Source organism: Microcebus murinus, chromosome 6 (genome assembly GCF_040939455.1).
Source record: "Microcebus murinus isolate Inina chromosome 6, M.murinus_Inina_mat1.0, whole genome shotgun sequence".
Taxonomy (NCBI): Eukaryota; Metazoa; Chordata; class Mammalia; order Primates; family Cheirogaleidae; genus Microcebus; species Microcebus murinus.
Window position 1 is genome coordinate 35,864,994 of NC_134109.1, and position 24,215 is coordinate 35,889,208.

General features: G+C 40.2%; 1 protein-coding gene across 1 annotated transcript in view; it reads right to left on the reverse strand.

Annotated features, from left to right (window-relative positions):
- Positions 1-20,918, reverse strand: part of PPP1R36 (protein phosphatase 1 regulatory subunit 36) — a 28,413-nt gene extending 7,495 nt beyond the window's left edge. The window contains exons 1-7 of the mRNA XM_012777706.3: positions 20,686-20,918; positions 19,766-19,830; positions 11,599-11,685; positions 10,979-11,076; positions 10,814-10,880; positions 9,336-9,434; positions 4,529-4,663 (exon numbers count right to left, since the gene is read on the reverse strand). Of these exons, the coding sequence (XP_012633160.1) occupies positions 4,529-4,663; positions 9,336-9,434; positions 10,814-10,880; positions 10,979-11,076; positions 11,599-11,685; positions 19,766-19,830; positions 20,686-20,754 (620 nt within the window). The 5' untranslated portion in view covers positions 20,755-20,918. The remainder of the gene's footprint in view (positions 1-4,528; positions 4,664-9,335; positions 9,435-10,813; positions 10,881-10,978; positions 11,077-11,598; positions 11,686-19,765; positions 19,831-20,685) is intronic.
- Between the last annotated feature and the right edge of the window lie 3,297 nt (positions 20,919-24,215).

Sequence of the window (24,215 nt, forward strand, 5' to 3'; positions counted from 1 at the left end):
GTATTTATTGAGTGCCCGGTACACACACACACTGAAACAAAAGTCTCCTGAAACAATACTTACTTTTACTTTGTATGATGTACTCTGATTTCTTTAATTCTGTTTTCTTCAAGACTTACTAAATTGATTTCAAGATCCACTAATGTGTTGTGACTTATAGTTTGACAAGTACTAGTTTAGGAGCATTACTGTAAGAACAGGCTGCAGAAAGCTGAATGCATAAAAGATGAAGACTGGTTGTACTTTTTGAAAGACACAGAAAGTAATTATGACTGTAAAACTTTAAAAAATGCTATGATGATGGATGTGTCAGTTCCAGACGTTTCAGAAGCAGACGCCAAGACAAGACGAGACAAGCAAGAGATTTACTGGAGAAGATGAGTGTGACAGAAAATGAAGCGAGACCTGGAGAAGGCAAGGAGAGCTGTCCCATCTCCATGCAGGTCTGACCACGTGAGAGAGGAGAGGCAGCAAGGTCTGGGCAGGGAGAGTCTCCGACTGTGGCACAGGTCTAGCAAAGTCTCTACCAGGCCCACAGGGAGCCCTCAAGCCAAAGTGTCCTGTCTCTGGGCCTGCTGCACGCAGACATTGGCTGGAGACAGCCCATGGGAAGCATGGTGCAGTGCACTGGATGTCTGTGTGCCCTCAAATTTCACATGTTGAAATCCTAACCCCCAACATGATGGTATTAGGAGGTGAGGCCTTTGGGAGTAATTAGGTCATGAAGGTAGAAGTCTCATGTATCCCATCAGTGCTCTTAGAGAAAAAAGGGACCCCAGAGAACTCTCTCTCTTTCTGCCTTGTGAGGAAGAAGTCAGCAGTCTGTAACCTAGAAGAGGGTCCCCACCAGAACCTGACCATGTTGGCACCCTAATATTAGACTTCCAGCCTCTAGAACCGTGAGACATACATTTCTGTCATTTATAAGCCACCGGGTCTTTGATACTTTGTTATAGCAACCCAACAGACCAAGACACGCGGCCTCAGTGCAAACCTGGTAGTGGACGGCCATGGGGCTGCTCCTAAATTCCACTCCCTGCAGGAGGAGGTCTGAGTGCCACATCTGCACGGTGTCTTCCAGGCTGGAAGACAGAGCCACACTTGTCAACTCCATGAGAGAACTGAACATAGCAGCAAACACTGAAAAGGGCAGAACTGATATAGTGGAATGAGGAATGAATGTTACTGGGGATACATTTGCCCAAATCATGGCAAAAATCACATACACAGTGAATCAAATGCCAGAGATGGTATGGTAGGCCTGGGACATGGGTCCGCTACTATGACATCGGTGCAAAAGAAGAGAAATGGCTAATGATGCCAAGACATGACCAAAGAGAAAATGAGCCTGGACTGAAAATATATTGATATAAACATCAATAAATATCGAGTCCCATTTGAGCAAAACCTCATATTCATGTTTGTTTTTCAACTCTATAGACTAATATAGGTCCTTATAAGTAGCCAGGAAGAAATGAGAGAAGGTAGGCCTGCTTCTAAGATCCTAGAGTAACTTGGAGAAAATCGACCACAACCAAAGAATAAAGTTAACCAAATACAGTCTCTGTCCTGACTTTTCTTTTTGAAGGCAGAATGAAAAAGTTTGAAGATCCAGAAAAACTTAAAAAAGAAAAAAAATATTAACCACATCCCGTATTTGTAAAATTCATTATATGGAAGGGTAGAAGTCTAAGCTCAAATGAGAGACATTAAAATACAGATAAAGTAAAACATTTAATAAGAATTAGGTAATGATCAAAATAAAGTAAAACAAATTAGGAAAACAGAGTGAGAATAGCAAAGTATAAATACAGAATTTCATTAAGCATTTTAGATCACCAAACTGTAACCAAAAAAGCCCAGCAGGGTGGGAGGACAAATCACAGAGCCACAAAAGAGAATGGGAAAATAGTAAAAATATATTCTATATCTCAAAAGATCTAGCAATTTATTTAATAATGCAAGATGTTTAAAAAACAACCCATACTCCCTTCACTCTAACAAATTATCTGTTTTTCCACTTATTTTCTTGTCCATAGTAACATCTGTTCTTGAATAAGACTCTTAAAATTTACACATGATGTAGCATATTTAAATGTGCATACTCTTTGACTGAGGAATTCTTGTTTAAGTAATTTATCTCTCGGACAAACCAGAAATTATCTCAAACAGGCAAGAATGTCAAATACATTTCTAAAGGTAACAGGAGTGAACTCTTACTATTGGATGCTAAGTCACCCCCTTTGCAGCCTGGCTCGCTTTGGGGGTGCCCATTCTGTGTCTACACCTCTATTGTACCACTCAGCAATCTAAGGTTTCCTTACTTGATGACTCCTCTGCTAGACTGTACCCACTCCTTGAAGACGGTATTTTCTTTGTTCCCTAGCACTTAGCACCATGACTACTACAGAGAGGCATGCAACGTGTATTGAATTAATCAAAGCAAAATATAAACTGTACAGTTCTGTGTTTAAAAGAGAAAAACTGATCAATAAAGCTCGATAGGACTTCCTCAAATTGAGTTAAAATATTAGAAAAATTCAGCATCTAATAAATAAGAAATGTTACAGTGAAGAAAAAATCACTAATAAATATTATTGGAAAGTTGAATATTAGTAAAGAAAAAATAGATTTATAGCTCATCTTACGTGTTGTAACAAATTCCAAATGAATGAAAGACTAGCATTTTTTTAAACCCTCATTTTTAAAACTAAGAAAGAATGATAAATAGTTTAACCCAGGAATGGTAAGGGCTTGTATAACTATTGAATAGCATCAGAAACAAGGTAGACATGTGCAAATAAATAAAAATTTAAAACATTTTCCTAATGTATAAAAACATAAATACCAAAAGCAAGCAACAAACTAGAAAAAAAGAATGACCAAACCTTGCTATGGGATATATATACATATATATATATAAAATTATACAAATGCTCAGTTTCTATTTGGTAGATGGTTAAAACTAAAAGAACAGCAATAAATTATTTTACACACAAAAAAAGCACAGACTCCACAGTCATGAAAGATTTGAAAGTCAATAAAACATCTTTAAGCTTTTATATACCTTTAAATGATCAAAAATATTAAAGTAATAAAACCCAATACAGAAAGGTATGCTTACTGCTGCTGGTAATATAAAATGTCTTAACCATTTTAGAGAAAAACCTGACAGAGCAGTAAACTGTTTGTGCCTTCCAAGTAAATACATTCTGGGTAATAAGCCATAAGGGAATAGCCCAAATGAACTAGGTGATTTGTATAAAGATATTTAATGCAGAAATATTATAAAACAGAAAAACTGAAACCACACAAAGGTACACAAAAAGAATGGTTAAGCAGCCGGGCGCGGCGGCTCACGCCTGTAATCCTAGCACTCTGGGAGGCTGAGGCGGGCGGATTGCTCAAGGTCAGGAGTTCGAAACCACCCTGAGCAAGAGCGAGACCCTGTCTCTACTATAAATAGAAAGAAATTAATTGGCCAACTAATATATAGAGAAAAAATTAGCCGGGCATGGTGGTGCATGCCTGTAGTCCCAGCTACTCGGGAGGCTGAGGCAGGAGGATTGCTTGAGCCCAGGAGTTTGAGGCTGCTGTGAGCTAGGCTGACGCCATGGCACTCACTCTAGCCTGGGCAATAAAGCGAGACTCTGCCTCAAAAAAAAAAAAAAAAAAAAAAAAGAATGGTTAAGCAAATGAGTATGTTACATAACAGAATAACCAGAGCTGTTATTCAAAGTGGCAAGTGAAATACGTAAGCAGAATAACAGAAGAAAGCACACAGGGAATGTAGAACACACAAAATGTATAAGTAACTAAGCTCACTGACAAAGCTGATCTTTGAAAATGTGGGCAATGTAGAGAGATACACATCATGTGCTGGGTTCTTTTCCGATCGTGTTTAACAACAAAAGTTCTGGCTATGACCATGGTGTGTATCTTGGGCCTGTTGTGAAACTGCTTAGAGGAGAGTTTGGGTTAAGAATGGAAGCTTTCCATCCTGTGATCCCAAACTTTCCTATGATGAGTGAGATTCCTTCTTAAATTTTAATTATGGTAGTGTTGCAATTGTCATCCTAAGGTGACAACGATCTTCCCACAAACAGTCACCTTACACCCCCCACCGCAGCAGCCTGGACCACAAACCGTTGCTGCAAAACAAGCAGTGAAAGGGCGAGGAGACACCCGATCCCCACTTGGCCCCCCACCCAAGGCAGCCACGTGGCCCTTGTCTGGCAGCAGGACTCCTTCTTGGTTGACAGCAGGATTTCACTGAGAGACCAAGTCATTTAATCCCAAGCAGGGGAGAGTTTTTAAAATATCAGCTGAGACTCTGAGATGCCTTCCATACTTACTTGGTGCTCTCAAAGGAGACATCACGGGTGTTTGGGATAGATTCCCACCTGAGCCTAATTATGACAGAAAAAGGAACACTTTCTCAAGGTACCAAAAGTCAAATGGAGCATCTTAAGGATGTGGATACACAATCATGAAGGAGGATTTAATGCGATCTTGAGTGTGTGCTTACTTTCCACAGCACATGTGGTGCTTATCGGGCATGCCCAAGCCCAGCACAAGGATACAGTACTTCTGCGCCAAGTATTTCTGTGCTGCTTCTAGTTTATTTAAGACCATTTCCATCTCTTTTTTCTCTACGAGGCCCCTAGGTGCAAAAAAAAGAGAGACAATTTGGATTAATTCTGGCAAATGCCTATGTTAATTAGCAAAAAGTCACATTCATAAACTGTTTTGAATAAAATACAAATGAGTCAACAGGCTTCACTGACCAATGAATTTATTTTATTTAAGCTGTGGCCTAGGGAAATCTGCATAGTCCCTTGATATTCAATCACCGGAATCAGCATCTCTAGTTTACAGTGAATTTTCGCTTTTTTATGGATTCTTTATACTTTATGCTATGTACCCTCAATTTTACATACAGGCAGCCCTAATTTATACAGAACCGTTCAACTAATTACCTATACCCACTTTCCTGCTGTTCTCCTAAAACCACCGTGGAGACTATGCCACCTCAGCTTCCCCTAGGTTCCCTGTGCTACTAAGCTCGGGGCTCAATGTTTGAACATAGGCCTACTTTCAGTTCTAAGTTTAGCTGTGTTCGCTAAGGAGGCATTTGTAGACTACTACTTTGGGAAGTTTGGCATCAATTACAATAATATTGCTTCCCTGTGAAAACACGGCTCCAGTTCCAATTGAATTGCAAATGAACCCTTTCTCAGGTTACAGCATGCCTGAAGCCTAATTTTAAGTTTCTGCAGTATAATGTAGTAGGAAACAATACTGCTGATGGTACATTCCACTGTACTGCTATTGGAAAGTGAAGTGTCACTAGACACCCCATAAAATGCACTCTGAACAGGGACAAATGACAGCCTGTTCTAATGCTAACTACCAGTCTAACTCCGTGAAGATATGTGGAGGGGGTGTGTTTAAGGATGTTATAGATGTTTCAGAGCATAAAATGCTATCACATGTGCTGAAAAGGCTTGAGTCACTGGAATAAAATGGGTTTCTGGAATAACTAAAGTGGGCTCCAGCGTTAAGTGCCCAAAGGCCATATAATCCAAACACTCACTTCCACGGACACCCCAGGGACACTCCCTGTGCCTGTCTCCCTGTTTCCTCCAGCAGCCCTACCCTCACCCATCACCCTACTTTGACAGAGCCGCCAATACCTACAAGTCTTCTTTTGCGGTGGAAAACAAACCAAACTAAACCAAACTGAAGCAAACTACAACAATCAGGAAATGCCTTGCAGTTTTCAGGCCAATGGGTCTCAAGTTTTAACAAATGTAAGAATTATGAAAGAATCGCCTGGAACGCTTCCTAAAAGTCTGGATCCCCAAGGCAACCCCCTCTCCAAGATTCCGGTTCAGTAGGTCTGGATAGAGCACAGGAAATTTAAAACAATCTCCCCCAAGTAATTCTGAGGCTGGTGGTTCCTGGACCAAATTTGGAAATATACACAGAGAACCTATGTGTTGAAATGGAAAAAAACTATGGAAAAAACTGTCAAGGGAAACTAACCTATATACAAAATTCCAGGCAGAGCTTCCTTTGAATTAACAAACATATTCTTTAAAAATGCAAATGATAATGCTGACAAAGTTTTGTTGAAACTAATGTAGTTACACATTGTGGAAAATTGACATAATCCTTTGAAAAAAATTTCAAGAGCCATAGAAATTATCGTAAATTTTGATCTAATAATCTCTCTTCTGGAAATGTATTATTTTTTAAAAAACCATCCAAAATGAGGGAGAAATTTTTATGCACAAAGATATTCAATGCAATTATTATGTATCTATCAGAAAAATCAGAAACTGCCAAAATATATAAAATAGAGGGATAAAAGGAGTAGTAATATAGTCAGGTACTATTTAAGGACTTGACATTTGTTAGCCTAACATATGAATGAGTCCCTGTGGGATTTAACCCAGACATGAAAATCTGTACCCTTGACCACTATAATATACTGCCTCTTAATAGGTAAGTCAATTCATAAACACTAGCCTGATAGAAAGTTATGCCCCATTAAAAATTATAATTATGAAGATTGTAGTAACTTGGAAAATGCTTATAAGATGTTTAAAGTACACACGTAATTGTTCAGAAGCTATAAATTCTAATTATGAATGGATAAACTCCAAAAAAGAGAATGCAGTTGGCCTGGAGGGATGGCTCACGCCTGTAATCCTAGCACTCTGGGAGGCCGAAGAGGGAGAATTGCTGGAGCTCAGGAGTTCAAGTCGAGCCTGAGCAAGAGTGAGACCCTGTCTCTACTAAAAATAGAAAATTGTCTGGGTGTGGTGGCACTCACCTGTAGTCCCAGCTACAATGAAGGCTGAGGCAGGAGGATCTCAACTGAATGAGACTCTGTCTCCAAAAAAAAAAAAAAGAAAAAGACAAAAAGAGTGCAGTTGATTGGTAGGAAGTGCAGGGGATGTTGCCTAGTAGTTAAGGCACCAGCTTTGGAGTTAAAAAGAACCACATTCTAACATCAGCTCTACCACTTACTAGGTATGTAATCTCCAACAAACTATTAACCTCTGAGTCTTAAATTCTTTGTCTGTAAAATGGGGATAAGCCACTTCTCTGGAATTATGGCTTTTAATCATCTAAAGTCCTTTAGAGGATGACATCCTTCTCCATCCTTTTCTGCTCTCCTTTCCCAGGCTGCAGGCTGCCCTCCCCAGTGCCAAGCACGGGGTTAAGATAATATAAATGGTCCCATTTAATTCTGTACAATAACTCTGTGAATTAGATAGTATTATTTTCTCTATGCTACACCTTACTATTTTACTAAAATCAATTTTTTTCTTTGGTGTAGATATCTCAATGCAATCTATATTTAATTCAATTATAATAAGTAAACAAACTATTAGATGCCTGAAAGTGAAAAGATATTATGATTTTTCAGAGTCACCCTATAAAATCAATCATTTTTAGGTTTAGATTGGTTCTTTTTGTCATTCTGTAACTGATCCCTTCTATGGAACAGTCTGCCTTATACCACTGTGTCTTGTTCAGTGCATCCTTAAAATAACTAAGAAATCTTTCTTCTGTTATTTATCCCTATAAATTAAGAAATGAAACAAATCCCATTGCTAGATTAGCAATAAACCTCAGAATTAGAAAACACCATATAAACTGTAACAGGTTAAAGTGCCACCAAAGTCTGACTAGTTTCTATTTGAGACTAGTAAGAATCCTCAAACCTTCTAAGCCCACAGCTGGCATTAAGCCCATCTGCTTGCTACCATAGAAACACTTTATGCTCTGGCTGCTCTGCTGTGAAATGCAGCCCCAAAATAACACTGACACGTATGATGATGGCTTTACAGGAGCAGCAGTGTTTAAACTGTTTATTTGGTTCTTTAGAAAACTGGTGACATGTATACATTTATCTATCCACGAAATGTTTTTCCAACTGCTTGACTGTATACAAGGATTCTGCATTTTGAAAATATTCTGCAGCAACAAGTTAATGACTCCACCCAGCATTCCTAACAGCTAAATCACTGGGTTGGTTCCACATGAACTGGGGAGGGCAGCCCGGGCACTTGGAAAGTTCCTTCCATGGCTTGCAAAAGGTCACCAAGCCTGAGAGGCATTGTTCTCCTCTGGACTCTGAGTTCCCTGATTCCTGTCCTGGTGTACATCGCTGAGCCACCTCTGCCTAAAGCACTTAGATTATTTCCAAGTAACCTAAGAAACCTTGGTTTTTTTCCTGTGATGTGGAAAGTCATTTTGGCCAAATCTGTTAATTGTTTAAATTCTTAGAATTTTTAAAATTAGATGCTTACAGCCCTTTAGCGAGAACTTTGTAAGCATAAAAAGCATACAGACAACACCTATATCTGCTCAATATGGTAGCCACTAGCTACATGTGGCTATTGACTAATATGGCTAGTCTGAATTGAGATATGTTAGAAGCATAAGATAAATTCCAGATTTCAAAGACTTACTAAAAAGAAGTAAAATATTTCATTAATAACTTCCTGACTACATGTTGCAATGATAATATTTTTGAGTCATTGGGTTAAATAACATACACTACTAAAGTTAGTTTTAAGCAAGACTCTGTCTCTACAAAAAATAGAAGAGTTAGCTGGGCATGGTGGCACACACCTGTAGTCCCAGCTACCCAAGGGGCTGAGGCAGGAGGAGTGCTTGAGCCCAGGAGTTTGAGGCTGCAGTGAGCTATGATCAAGCCACTGCACTCTAGCCCAGACAATAGAGCAAGACCCTGTTTTGATATTTTTTTGTAATATGGTTACTAGAAAATTTTAAATTATATTTTTGACTTTCATTATATCTCATTATTGGGCAATGATAGTCTATATTAAATTTTTTTTAGGTCTTATTATGTTGTCAAGGCTGGTATCAAACTCCTGGCCTCCTGCCCCAGCCTCCCAAGTACTGAGATTATAGGCACCTGTTAAATATTTTGTTACTGGAAGATCCACATGAATTATTCAGTGAGCTTAAAAACCTGCCAAACTCCTTCTTCCATGTGAAATGTCTTAGTATACCCCAAAGAGTAAAAAATTTCCGTAATTAAAACTAAGCATTAGCCAAGCATGGTGGTGCACACCTATAGTCCTAGCTACTCAGGAGGCTGAGGCAGCAAGATGGCTTGAGCCCAGGAGTTTCAGGTTGCAGTGAGCTATGATGACACCACTGCATTCCAGCCAGGGTGACAGAGTGAGATCCTGTCTCAAAAAACAAAGCAAAACAAAAAACCTAGTCAAAAGTTAATTTTAATACTAGCAGTGATAAAACTCTAGAGCATACCACAAAATCTTACTTACACCATATAGCTTTTCGGTTTCTTTTCCAGTGAGTTTTTTTCCAAGTAATGAGATAAATAGTACAATAATGCCATGAGGAAATTATCAAGATGCTTATTCCTATAGGGAGATTGGGAAGAAAAAAAAATCAGTGCTCATTAAGTCATTGTTTTCTTTCTAAATATTCTTACAGGACTTTTGCTGCCTACTTTGTAGACCCAAATGGAAATTCTTACTCTGGCATTCTTTAACTATACCTTTACAGCAGGATGAAGGAGACCATTACAGATCTTTTTTTCAAGCTATTAATAACTACCAGTCCCAGGTTGGGTTCCCCAGAAACAGACAGACCCTGAGACAAAGATTTGAGAGTACGTAGTTTATTTGGGATGAGATCTCAGGAAACATCAGTAGGAATGTGGGGAGATGCGACAGGAAAGTAAAAAAGCCAACACAGGGAGTGATAACAAGTAAATGTAGTCAGCCCTTGCAGGGACTCTGGGAGACAGTGCAGGAAACGTCGAGTTAGCTACCCACTCCCCTCTGGCACAGAGCTGCCTGAGGGCTGCTTCCAGGGGCATGGAAGCCCCAGTGCTTGTCCTGTGGTGGAATAAGGCCCTCAGGCCAAGAATCTCAGATGTTTGCCAGAAGCAGCCTGCGTGTGAATGCTGAGGGGTTGGGTAGGGGTGCCAGTAGCATCGGGCACCCAACTCCCACTGAGCACTCACAGAGCAGATGCCATGCGAAGTACAGCCACACCGGGCCGTATAAAGGAGACAGGATTATTTCGCAGTTCTGTAGCAGAGGAAACGGATGCTTAGAAAGGTCAAGAAACTCACCCAGAGTCAACACACCTAGCACGTGTTGGGGCTGCCAAACATGACTAGTGTCATGAAGCTGATCTTCACTAAATGTGTATGTCCTTTCTTTTCTTTTCTTTTTTCGAGACAGAGTCTCACTCTGTTGCCCAGGCTAGAGTGAGTGCCGTGGCATCAGCCTCGCTCACAGCAACCTCAAACTCCTGGGCTCAAGCAATCCTCCTGCCTCAGCCTCCCGAGTAGCTGGGACTACAGGCATGCGCCACCATGCCTGGCTAATTTTTTCTATATATATTTTTAGTTGACCAATTAATTTCTTTCTATTTTTAGTAGAGACAGGGTCTTGCTCAGGCTAGTTTTGAACTGACCTCGAGCAATCAGCCTGTGTTGGCCTCCCAGAGTGCTAGGATTACAGGCGTGAGCCACCACGCCCGGCCTGTCCTTTAATCATTATATAAACACAGTGCAGGTGTGTGGGGCTCTGACAGCAAGCATGCTCTCCACGCCCCTTAGGTGGGGCTCCCGTGACTTCTGGCCTCCACTCCCAGCCACTGAGACCAGAGGGTGAAGCCTTGCATACAGCCTCACAACTCTTTCTCTAAAAATCAGATTTGTCATCACTTATCAATGGAATTACTACAAAGGATAAAAGATTTAAAATGTCTCACCAGCATTACATACCTCATAAATGTTGTAAAAGAACAGATCCGCTGCATATCAGTATCTTGTAGCAAAAGCAAAGCAACGACTAAAAGGAGAGAAGATGGACAATTGGAAGAGGGATGAAGAACTGCCTTAGAGGGACACACAAGATAACAGCACGTGGCTGAGGAAACGGTTACTCACACTTAGCATCATCTAGTGTAACGTTGCCAAGCAGACCTCGTTTTTCTAGAGATTTAGTTGACCTATCATCTCTTGAAGCAAGCCTTTTATCTGTCAACCTGTTTTGGAATAGAACAGTTTCTAATAGTGTTTTAAAAGGTTTTAGTTGTATTTAATCTATCCTGAGGTACATGAAGCATTTTCTATAAAGTAATGAGAGCCTGAGTGTCATGCATGCGTTTTGTTTAACGTAAGATCATTTTGGAATGCATTTTATTAAACATTATATTTATTTTTGCTGAGGAAGAAGGAATGTACACTACCTGATATAAAATGTAAATACAAATTCCATCCAAAATAGATCACTTAAATCATCTATTCTGGTGTAGCCATCATGTGCAGATTTTAAAAACTATAAAGTCGAAAACGTGCTAACAGCCCAGTTATCAAGGGGATACATTTACAGGGACCATTGTAACTCTCACCATAATTCTGAAATAGTGTATGTTCTTTCCTTGATGGGTATTTCCATTTCAACCTAGGATAATGGGAATGGTATTTTCTTGGAGTTTGTAAAGGCTTAAGCCCTCCCACTGGGAGGTACTATCAGCAACACTGGTGTGATTGACAAGTTACACTACCTCTCTGAAGCTGGACCGTCAATTTCAGCAAAGTGAACTACTTTGCCTTTCTTTCCTTTTTCCTTGAGTTCTACCGCAGGTGTAAAACTGCAATAGAAATGAGATAATTTAGGCATTTAACCTTTTCCCAGGAGAAAATGAATCATATCATGACCATAGTTCATGTAATCTTAGCACTGACATATATTATGAGCACAGACTGCAGAAAATTTGAGGCACAGCAGTGTTCAATTCATATATTTACATATGGAACAAATATCTAGAGGAAGACTCAGACTTTGGAGTTTACATTCAGCCTCTAACCATCAGCAGCCACCAGAATATCACTATACACAAAACATTTCTATCTGAAAATCTTGTAGTAACTTCACAAGGAACAGAAACCTCATGATAAGTTTGGAAGTAATGAGCACTTACTATGAGCCAAGTGCTTTTAGGCACAGTCTCATTTAATCCTCATGGCAACTCTGTGAGGAAAATATTGCTATTATCATCATTTTTACACATGAGAAAAATGGAAGCTTAGAAAGAGATTAACTTGACTAAGATCACGTGACAACTGGTGAAGCCAGCACTGCTACCCGAGTTTTCTAGCCACAGAGGCACGTGCTTAGCAATCAGGCAATCCTGGCTCCCAAGCAGCCATCTCAGTATTCACTGCTCTGGACTCTTCTAAAGGCCTCAACCATCTCCATCTCCAGAAAGGTTTCAGAGCCTTTTACTTAACTCAGGGTTTCTTAACATGTTGTGCAAGTCCTACTAAGCAGTAATGGGTCTAACAAGGAATTGCAATTAAGCAACAAACAAATATATACTGAGTCCCTACTATGTATTAGGAATTTCCATGATATTGAAAATGAGATGATATCTGTCTAGAGCCAATGCACAGACTTTCGGCAAATGCTAATAGGAAAACAGAGAAAAGCATTTTGAAGACCACCAGGACGTGGTTCCTGCTTACACAGAGTACATTTTCTGGAAGAATTGTGGTGTCTGCCAAATCCATTGGTTTGGTAGCTGGTCATGAGTTATGACTTTTATTTGTCTGGCTGAAACAATGTCACATTGGTAACACAACCCTGAAGCTTAACCTCTGCCCAAACTTACATGTTTATTAAGCTGAAGTGTAGAGGTAATAATAGAAGCACTTTCCCATCAACTTTCGTCATCCTCTAAAGATGGATATCAGTCATGACAAAAGGTCTCTCTTTTTTTCTTTTTTTTTTTTTTTTGGAGACAGGGTCTCACTCTGTTACTCGGGCCAGAGTGCAGTGGAGTAAGTCACTGCAACCTCAAACCTCAAACTCCAGGGCTAAAGTGATCCTCCTGCCTCAGCCTCCCAAGTAGCTAGGACTACAGGCATGTGCCACCACACTTGGCTAATTTTGAAATTTTTTTTGTAGAGACAGGGTTTCACTCTGTTGCTCCGGCTAGTCTTGAACTCCTGGCTTCAAGCAATCCTCCCATCTCAGTCTCCTAAAGTGCTGGGATTCCAAACACTATGTGGTGGGTACCTTCTATTGATAAACCATTTAGATAGTTTTAACAAATACTCAAATCCCCGCAAACTTTCAGATGTTTTCCAATGGCTCTTTGAAGACCATTCTGCTTGCTGAATGTCTAACATGCAGACTATTACCTCTTGTCCTTACTATAACCATGCTAAACAAGAACTCAAAGTTGTTTTCAGATTTTTCCATGGACCATCAGAGTATATGGCCACTTACAAGCCATTAGCCATTATTTTTGTGCCAGGCAAAAGGAGTCTCAGGTCTTCCCAGCTCTCCCTTGGATTTCTCTTCTCCAGAAGACATGAGAAGATAGAAACACTCAATCTAAGTTAATGTCACACTGAGTTGTGTCTCCCACCCTTTTCTCAGTCCCATCCCTGTAATTCAAAGTTTCCTGTTATACTAGTTTGCCTGAGATGTTTTAAGATGAGAAAGCCTTAAAATAAGAAATTTGAAAGGTTACATTTGGGGCTCTCTTACAGATAGGCTATATGAAGTAAGTCAAATTAACTTGGAATCATAAAATTATAAAATCATAGAATTTGGGGGCTAGAAGACATTGAAAAGATCATCTAGTATAAAGCTGTCATTTTAATGATGGAGAACTAAGGCTGACCCGTGTCCCAGTGGTTGAAATTGGTGGTGGACAGTGCGTTCACCGCTAAACTTCTCATCCTTATGCTCTGTCCTCCAGTCATGCCTTCTCCATTTCATGCTTGCCTGAGCAGCCCTCACTTCACTGAAGTCATTCTTTAACTCAACTAGAGATACGGGCTCCATTCTGTGAGTGCCCCGCCATAGCCCTGAAGGCAGCCTACGTCCACTTGAGGGCAGAGGGAATGGCATGAGTACGTTGTGGTATCAGCACCTCCACCAACTGCTGTCTGTGACAGGACTCGATTCTAAACGGGACAATGCAGTCAGAATCACCAAGAAGCAAGACTAGTAATAGTTGAAAATGGCACTTTGAGGCCGGGCGTGGTGGCTCACACCTGTAATCCTAGCACTCTGGGAGGCCGGGGCGGGTGGATTGCTCGAGGTCAGGAGTTCGAAACCAGCCTGAGCAAGAGCGAGACCCCATCTCTACTATAAACAAAAAGAAATTAATTGACCAACTAAAAATATATATACAAAAAAAATTAGCCGGGCATGGTGGCGCATGCCTGTAGTCCCAGCTACTCGGGAGGCTGAGGCAGGAGGATTGCTTGAGCCCAGGAGTTTGAGGTTGCTGTGAGCGAGGCTGATGCCACAGCACTCACTCTAGCCTGGGCAACAAAGTGAGACTCTGTCTCAAAAAACAACAAACAAACAAACAAAAAAAAGAAAATGGCACTTTGAATTGCACCACTGATTGGTGTCCAAATCCCAGTCTGAGCTAGTCTATACCCTCCTGTCATCTCCACAGTTCCCCCTCAATCTGGCCACCGTTTAGAATTGAGTCCTCTCACAGAGAGCAGTTGGTGGATGTGCTAATACCACAACGTAATCATGCCATTCCCTTTGCCCTCAAGTAAACAAGAAAAAACCCCATGCTTTCCCTCTAGAACTCATCACTGTAAATGCAATGAAAGGGCCAGCTGCTCTTGCCCTCCACACAAGTCAGAGCTCCTCGGTGGGTGTTGGAGCCTTCCCTTAGGCTAGGATAAAAGAGAAGTCTGGAGCTGCCTCAGGGGAGTCGGTGACCTTAGCAGAGACTGAGGGAGACTGCTAGTTCTCTCCCAACTTGGAGGAGGGGCACTTGCAGGGACAAGACGGCAGGCACTACCTCAGAGAGAAAAGCACACCTCGAGGGCAAACCTGGATGCGACCTGGAACTAAAGGTGTTCTTTCTGTATCAAGTAAGAAAGAAGAGGGCATACATGTGATGAACTACGCCAATGCCCTCATTTACTCCTCACCAGGCATTGTGGTTTCATTTTATAGATGAGGGAACTGAGAATTCTTGAGTCTAAGTTTCTTGACAACTGACAACCACCTAGTTAAGTGGCAGAGCTAGGCTTTGAACCCAGGTTTCCCTCCAAATCATTCTCTACTCTCTTCCTTTACTAACTATTAAGAAATAATGGCAACCTTTCCCCTGCCCCTTACTGTGTATCCATCTCTTGCGTGGAGGTTATAGATACCCCGTCATATTCTGATAGTTACCCCCCTCAGGGCATAATCTGCCTGTGATTCTCCTTTCAGTAGTAGCTTGGAAGGGTCGGATTCATTTTCAGTGAGAAGGGCAGCCTGGATATCCCTGCCTGTATCTCCAAACTGCTCGAGCTGTCTATATAATTCCTTCCCACCAGACTCAGGGGGAAAAGCTGTTGCCAACTCTTCCAGGCCTCACCTGTGCCCTTGGTCCCAGTGCCACCCACCTTCCTCTGTCTGTTCATTGCTAACAAACTCAAGATTTTCCTACCTTTAAAACAAAGCCAACAAAAATCCCCAAAACCTCCCCTTAGTGCTGGATCCCCTAAAGGCTACTATGTGTTTTCTCCGTTCACGGTAAACTGACTGATAAGAGTACTCTACTTTTGCCAGTTTCTCATCTTTGCCTCTGAGTCTCTCCTCAAACTATTGATGTGCGCCCTACTGTCCTCCTGAAACTGCTTCTCACCTTGGTCCCCAGGGATCCTTAAATTGTTAAATCTATACGCCTCTTTGAAGCATGTGACATTGCTGACCACTCCTCACGCCAATGCCCGTTCTTGGAAAACCTTTTGCCTTTGAAGGCCTATGTGTTTTTCCTTTGATCTTTCTAATCATTCTTTCTCTTTTCTTTGGCTAGTTCTTTCTTTGCCCATGCCCTATTCCTGAGAGCCATGTAAAGATATCCATCAAAACTTAAAATGTGTACTCTGATTAAGAGACATATCAAGCCAATTGTAATGTATGAACCTTATTTGAATTCCTACTGAAACAGACTTTAGATCCAAGTGTGGTGGCTCACACCTGTAATCCTAGCACTCTGGGAGGCCGAGGTGGGAGGATCACTTGACTTCAGGAGTTTGAGGTTGCAATGAGATATGATGATGCCACTGTGCTCTAGTCAAGGAGACAAAGTGAGAGACCCTTTCTCAAAAAAAAAAAAAAAAAAAAAGAAACTTTAAACATACAGACAATAGGACACATCTGAATACCAACTGAATATATGATGATACTAAGGAATTTATACTTTCCATTTATATTTTCAGGTGCATAAATAGTAATTCAGTTATGTTTTCAAAGATAGTGCTTATTTTTTTGAGATATGTACTGAAATATGTATAGATTAAATGATATGATGTCTGGGATTTGCTTCAAAATAATTGAGAGGTGGGGTATATGGGGGTGTAGATGACATTAAGTTGACCTTAATTTGGTACTTATTAATACTGTGGTATGGAAACCTTGGAGTTCATTATATCATTCTTCCTATGTTCATAAAGATTTGACATATTTTAATATAAAAAGTTTTAAATTTATTTTAAAAATTTAAATAATACTCAAAGAAAAAAACTGGCAACAAAATCAGACCTGCAAAGACTTCAGATATTGGAATTAACAGTCACAGAATATAAAATAAATGTAAACCACATGTTGAACACATACACACAAAACACTGGTGCACTGGTGGTCTTTGGGAGTAGAATTATGGTGGAATCTCACTTTCTACTTTGTATATTTGTGTAGTTTTTCAATACATATTTATAACTTTTTTTTTCTTGCTTTCTAGAGGCAGAATATTTATAACTTTTTAATGAGAAAAAAGATGAAATGATGGAAATGCAGACAGTTAAAAATGTATGTGTATGTATATATATATAGAGAGAGAGAGACAAAGAGAGAGGTAGGAGGAGGAGAAGGAAAAAGAAGAGTAAGAGGATGAGATTTGAAAAGCTATATACCTAGATGTTAACATGTTAGTAACTACTCTTGTAAGTTTAAGGTTTTCATTTGTTTTTGCTTATTGGTATTTTTCTTCTTCTTTTTCCTTTTTTAGAGACATGGTCACACTATGTTACGCAGGCTGGTGTGCAGTGGCCATTCACAGGTGTGCTCATCGCATACTATAGCTTTGAACCTCTGGCCTCAAGTGATTCCTACCACCCCAGCCCCAGCCTCACCCCAGCCCTGGCCCAGCCTCCCAAGTAGCTAGGACTATAAGTACCTGCTGATTTTTTTGAGTAGTATGATTTTTAAAAACTTATTTCATAAATTTTAAGGGTACATATTTCCTAGGGTTCTACCTGCAATCGTTTCACTTTCCACTGTAATTTTGCACTTGCCCTTCTCCTGAGGGCCACACTCCTGCTTACTGGATTTTTTTTTTTTGAAAAGTTAAAAATCCCTTAATTTTTTATTCTTGGTACCATTACCAAAATTTATAGGGCAATATATCTGATGTAATGAAAAGAAAAAGAAAAAGCTACAACAGCTAAAAGACCTCAGAAATGCACATCTAATTGACACTACATGAATTGACATTGCATTAATCAATAGCTGCACTTTTTTTTTTTTTTTTTGGAGACAGAGTCTTGCTCTGTTGCCTGGGCTAGAGTGCCGTGGCATTAGCCTAGCTCACAGCAACCTCGAACTCCTGGGCTTAAGTGATCCTTCTGCCTTAGCCTCCCAAGTAGCTGGGACTACAGGCATGTGCCACCATGCCTGGCTAATTTTTTATATATATATTTTTTAGTTGTCCAGGTAATTTCTTTCTATATATTTTTTAGTAGGGACAGCGTCTTGCTCTTGCTCAGGCTGGTTTCCAACTCCTGTGCTCAAAGAATCCACCCACCTCGGCCTCTCAGAGTGCTAGGATTACAGGCGTAAGCCACCACACCCGGCCTTTAAAACCTTCATATAAATGTAACCACATAGTATTTACTTGTTCATAGAACAAGTAAAAGTATGGTCCAATCTTCCTTATAAGAGAAGACTGAGATGGCCTTTAAATATATGTGAAGATATGTGTATATAAATAGATAGACGAGGAAAGAAAATGTTGGCACTGAAAATTTATATCCACATTGTCTTGTGCTTTAACATGTATTTTGGATTCCTGTGATTAGCTTGTCTGTCTAATCACAAAGCTATCTCACTGTCTACCTCACACTCACCAAGTGTGATGTTTCAGAACCTACTGAACAGAATCTTGTGACATATCTGAGAAAAAAACTGAAATTACTACTTTGAAAATGACAAGTTAGAAATACTGAAATATTCTATGAAATTTAAACTTTTGATTTTGACTCTAATAAAATGTTAAGCCTTTGAATTGTTTGACATTAAACATGTCATCATATTTACCTATAAATTACATCTGCTAGCCAACTTCTTTCCTGACCTCTAGCGCCATTTGTCCAACAGCCAAAGAGATGTATCCATGTGAACAAGTCATAGCAACAGCAAACACATCACTGGTTCTGCCTCTTTTCTTCTGTATATAGGTGAAGGGCAATCGCAGCCACACAATCACCCAAGTCAGACACCGAGGAGAAGACCTAGACACTTACTTCTCCCTCTTCTTTCACATGCAGACCCTACATCCTATCAATTTTATCCAAACATCTTGTTAAATATTTAATATCTCTTAAATATTTCTTAGTTCTTCATCCTTCCCTCTGTTTTTACTAACATGGAGTTAATTCTGACTCACTGTTTCTCAGTGGTATAACTATCTAAGCCTCCTACAACTAGGCTCCTAGTTGGTCTCCTGCCTCTAATCTTCCTCTGCTTGAATCTATTATAGATGGTTTACTGAACGGCTCAGTAAACATTTGTTCAGCACCTACTGTGTGAAGTTCTATAGATGGCTCCAGGGACATGAAGATGAGTGGGGCAGTTCCTGCCATTGAGGTCCTTACAGTCTACTCAAGGGAGACAGTGTGTACAATGGGAAGGACTCCGGCATCAGACAAATCTTGGTTCAAATTGTCAGTTCTGCTACTTACTGGCTGCATGACTTTGGTGCAGTGGCTTGTTGTAAACAAGGCCTGAGCCTTGTTTACTCATCTATAAAGAGGATATTAATGCTCACTTTCCGCAGCCATAGAATTAGAAAAATATACAAATGTCTGGCACATAATATGGGCATAATAGATAGTGGCTAGTATTATTAGTTTAGCTATAAACATTTTTTAATAGAGTCAGTGTTTTGTCAATGGAGATTAAAATTAGTTTTTTCTAATTTAGTTATTTTACCTTGTAAGATTTCCCACCTATTGCAGCAAGTGTAATATGGTCCCCGTATTGTAAAACTGTATTTCTATAATACAAGTAGGTAAATTTATACAGTAGTTAAAAATATGGACTCTGAGTCAAACAGACGTACATTTAAATCATTCTTAGTCACCTCTGAGCTGTGTGATTGGGCTAAGTCACTTAGTTTTCTACAAATCACTTAACACTTTGAAATTTCAGTTTCTTCATCTGTAAACTGGTTAACAGGCAGCTGTTTCATAGAGATGGTAAACTGATTAGCAGTGTCTGGTCCACGGGAAGCAGCTGATAAGTGTTAATAGAAAGTAATGTCTGAAAGGCTGTTCACCAAAATGCTTATCTCCAGATGGTGGGGTTTCAGTGGTATGTCTTTTATTGTTTATACTTTCCTGTATTGCTTCAATTATTTTTTTGCCCCAAGCACAGATAATTTTTATAAAAAACTCTAATAAAATTTTGTTAAAATTTACCTTCTAAATTCAAGACTTCTGGTTTCATCTTTCCAGTACCACATCCCTAATCGTAATCCCAATTGCTGTAAAATGAAATGATTGCAGCAAAAATAATTACAAGTCCAATTTACAATCCACATGCCACAATAAACCTTTAACAGTAATTTATACTAGTTGCTCTTTAACTCAATAAAAATGTAAAATCTTAATGTGTTTAACTTGAAGTCAAGATTTTATCCTTTCTGTTTTTAGGTGTGGTTTCAATAAAAAGGAGGGGAGGAGGGGCATAGAGAGAAAAGTAGAGAGGAAAGCAGGGAAAGAGGAAAGAAGAAAGGGAAGAGGAAGGAGAAAGGAAGGAAGGAAATTCAGGCACATAGCCATTTACCGATTAATTGGAATTCGGACAACAGTAAGTTGACGCCCAGGGCAGCCTCCGCCTTTAGGCTGAGTGGGACTCTCCTAATCGAGGCGCCTGCTGTAACCCTGAGCCGGCCCTTCAGAGCCAGCTGGCAAAGCTTGCCCTGTTCCCCACGGCCCCCATCTCCAGGGATCCCCCCGGGCAGCACTGCTTCCCCCGCGGTGGGGCTTTTGCAACCAACCAGTGAGAATTGGTGAGGTGGGATTTCATAAATATCTGAATATCTGCGTAGGGAGCCAGAATTCAATTCTGACCGTTTGCCGAATAGACCTCTAAAGTTTTGTTTTCGTAGGTAACTACACCCGCGTCGCTTTGAGGACCGCTGGCCCGGGGCAAAGGCGACGACCCGCCTCTGGAGGAGGGCGAGGGGCGCAGCAAAGGGAAACGAAGGCGTCCCGGCCCCGCCGCGGGCCCATCCCGGGCTCCCACCCCGGCTCCCGCGGCGCCCAGGGCGGGTTGGGGGCGGCAGGGCCCGCCTTCCCCCGGCCCCCGGAGCGAGGGCGACCGAGGCAGCTCTTACATCTATCTTGGAAAGTGGCCCCTTCTCCAACCGCCTCCTCAACGAGTACGACTCGGGCACCCGGTACATGGCTTCTCCCCGGCCGCCGCCCGGCGCCCGCACTCCGCGGCCCGAGGCGCGGGGCAGGGCGGGGCCGCGGGCCGCGCGGACGGTAGCGGGACCCGGCTTCCCCGAGGATCCCGAAAGCCCCACCTGCTGCCCGGTCCCCCTCCTCACAACCTTCGCTGTGGCGGCTGATTGGCTGACTCATTGTAAAGCTGCTCAGGGCTTCTTTCTTCAGGGGATTCCAACCGTGAACGCGAAGTAAACCGGCCCACCGTTTTAATTGAAATAACTAGCTAGATTCAGCCCTGCAGGGAAGATCTATTTGTTCCAAACTTTAATGGTTAGCCCTATTAAGTTTAAATGCAGGTTGGACCGAGGTTTATCCTGGGTGTTCAGAGGAGGAAGCAGGAAAATCCAGAGGAAGAACATGGGCGCCGTAATAAGGCTTGTGAAACAGTTCTGCTTAACTAGGTGTGGAACCTTGGGCAAAACAACTCTGATCCCGCTTCTGAAAATATCCAAATCAAAGGTTATGAGGATTTTTAAGAAGTAATGTGTGCAAAGCACCAGCATTAAGTACTCAAAAATAGTGTTGCTCAAAACAAACTTGCTTTGTGTCAATGGGTATTCAATTGATATTTTTACATTTACACTTTTCAAATAATGCCTTATAATTCATTCTTGCAGCTGAGTTGATATGCAGATTCTGGTTGATATTTTTTTCCTTTCCAACATTATGAGCAATGCTAGATGATGCAATGTGGTTGGTAATGCCTAATATACTCTGCTTTTGTATCCTCACAGCTTAATTGGCATGACAGACTCAGTAGTTGGTGATTATATATTTCCATAAACCTTAAAATTATGGCAATAGACATCCCACTGCTTCTACCCTCCCCCCTTACGGTCTCACTATTTGGTAACACACGATCACTGGTTATAGTGGTATAAAATTGTAATAATCTAAATTTATGTTCTAGTCACTTGAGTCCATTCTGGTTAGCTGTTCAGGTTGGCCCAGATATGCGGAAACCCACCTACGCACTGGCAGTGCTGATTTGAGGCTGTGAACAAGGCTTGTTTATTATAAGATGAATATCTTGAAAAGGAGTAAGATTATCCCAGAAGCCAAGAGCTTTTCACCAAGCAGTGTACATAACTTGGGGTGAAGAGGACAGGGAAATGATGGGGTGAGTCTCCAGAAAAGATGGAGAAAGACCAGGGAATGTGAATAGAATTCAATCACCTCACAGTCATTATGAGGAAGACCATGCTAGTGGTCAGTAAACCTCTTCAATTTATCCCAATAATGTGTGAAGAAGTGCTAATAGAAAACTGAAGATCTGGCTGGGCTCATGCCTGTAATCCTAGCACTCTCGGAGGCCAAGGCCCGCGGATGACTCCAGGTCAGGAGTTTGATCCAGCCTGAGCAAGAGCGAGACCAGTCTCTACTATAAATAGAAATAAATTAATTGGCCAACTAATATATACAGAAAAAATTAGCGGGGCATGGTGGCACATGCCTGTAGTGCCAGCTACTCGGGAGGCTGAGGCAGCAGGATTGCTTGAGCCCAGGTGTTTGAGGTTGCTGTGAGCTAGGCTGACGCCATGGCTGGGCATGGCAACAAAGCAAGACTCTGTCTCAAAAAAAAAAAAGTTGCATGACAAGTTATTTCACATGTGCTAAAGGAACTAATATTTGAAGGAACGTTTCAATAACTCTGAAGGGAGAATCTTATACTTCTCTAGCACCTTACCCTAACAAAAAGGAGAAGATTATTTTTATATCTCTAAATCATTACAGTACTTATTCTAAAAAGTGACCCGGCCATTTCCTAGAGTAGATTTTTCACCACTTAATTTTCTTTTCAAATGACATTAGAAACTCACAACTAAAGCTGGAAACAGTTTTTCCCTAAAAAAACCACACAAAAAAACCCACAATGTGCCTGTAGTCCCAGCTACTTGGGAGGCTGAAGCAGGATTGCTTGAGTACAGGAGTCAAGACCAGACCAGCTTGCGCAGCATTGTGAGATAATCTCAAAAAAAAAAAAAAAAAAAAGAAAAATCATGATGTTATGAAGTAAAGTTACCTTCTAATATTTAATAATTCCAAGTGTCCTGTGAGGAAAAGATGTTTTTTTCCTAATTAAGACAACCTCCTCAAGGTTATAACTAAGAACCATACTACTTATATAACTAAGTTGCTGGCTCAGATTTTAGTTCCTGATATAATGCATGCTTAATACTATAAAAAAAGTCACAATGGATAGATTTTCATAGTGTTATAATTCTACCTTAAAAAATTAACTTTCCATAAAAGAAAACAGCAATGCCAAATTTTGAATTAGTAACTACATTTTTGGTTGCTTATTTTACTCAGCCTCCAATTCACAAACAACCTAATCTACACTGAAAGGCATGGAGAAAGGGCCTATGACATCTTGATTTGTTCAAAGGGAAAGACATTTCAACATTAAGTATCACCCTTTTAAAATTCAGAAATGCATATACCCTAAACTATGTCCATTATATCAAGAATAAACACTGGCTTGCCAATTAGCTTCTGTATGTTTGGAAGAAAAGAGTAGAATAAAATAGTTAATATAAAATTTTTATACAATAATTAAAAAAATAAAAATAAAAAAATAATAAACACTGGGCTCTTTTTCTGAAGATATGTAATTTTTCTTGAAGGAATGAAATTCTGCATCTAATTTCTAATTCAGTAGCTAATTCAAAAGAGATTACTCATACCTATTTATACATTAAATACACAGACGCAATTGAATAATCCTGTTTCTTAATCTAAATGTATATATTTCCTTAGCAATTGTCTTGTGATGTATGGATGTGAGTCTTTTTTAAACTCCAATTCCAGTGTTCAAAAGCAAGGGGACTATGCCTCACAACATAACTTCTATAAACTACATTCAATTCAAAGTAGGAATGTCTTAAGGGTCCATTATGGGAACTTCATAAAAACAGATCTTTTGATTTCTTCTAGATAGCCAGGTTGTATTCCTGTTTAAGATTATACATAAGATAAATAAATTCTTATTTAGTCTTTTTGATATATTGAATAGGTGACACAGTAAATATCCCATGAAGTTTAAAGATGTAAATAGCACTATTTCCTAATGTACAAGTTTTAGTGCATTTCCATTATACATATGAAATTATTCTATAAAAAATTTAAAGTGAGCTTGTTTTAAAATTTCACTCATCTCAAATATTGTAAACAACCAGTTATGTCTTATTTTGACAGGTGTCTAGATTGTCCCCTCACAACAGGAACTATGTTAATAAGACATCAAGATAAGAATTTAAATGCCTGAGAAACCTTTTCAATCCCTTAGCATTCTGTATAATTGCATTTGCTTTAGTCATGACCCCAAGTCCCTAACATAACTCACTACTTTCAAGTTCATGTGATGCTAATTATTCCTGAAACTGTAATTTAGCCCCATCCAAACATCAAGTAT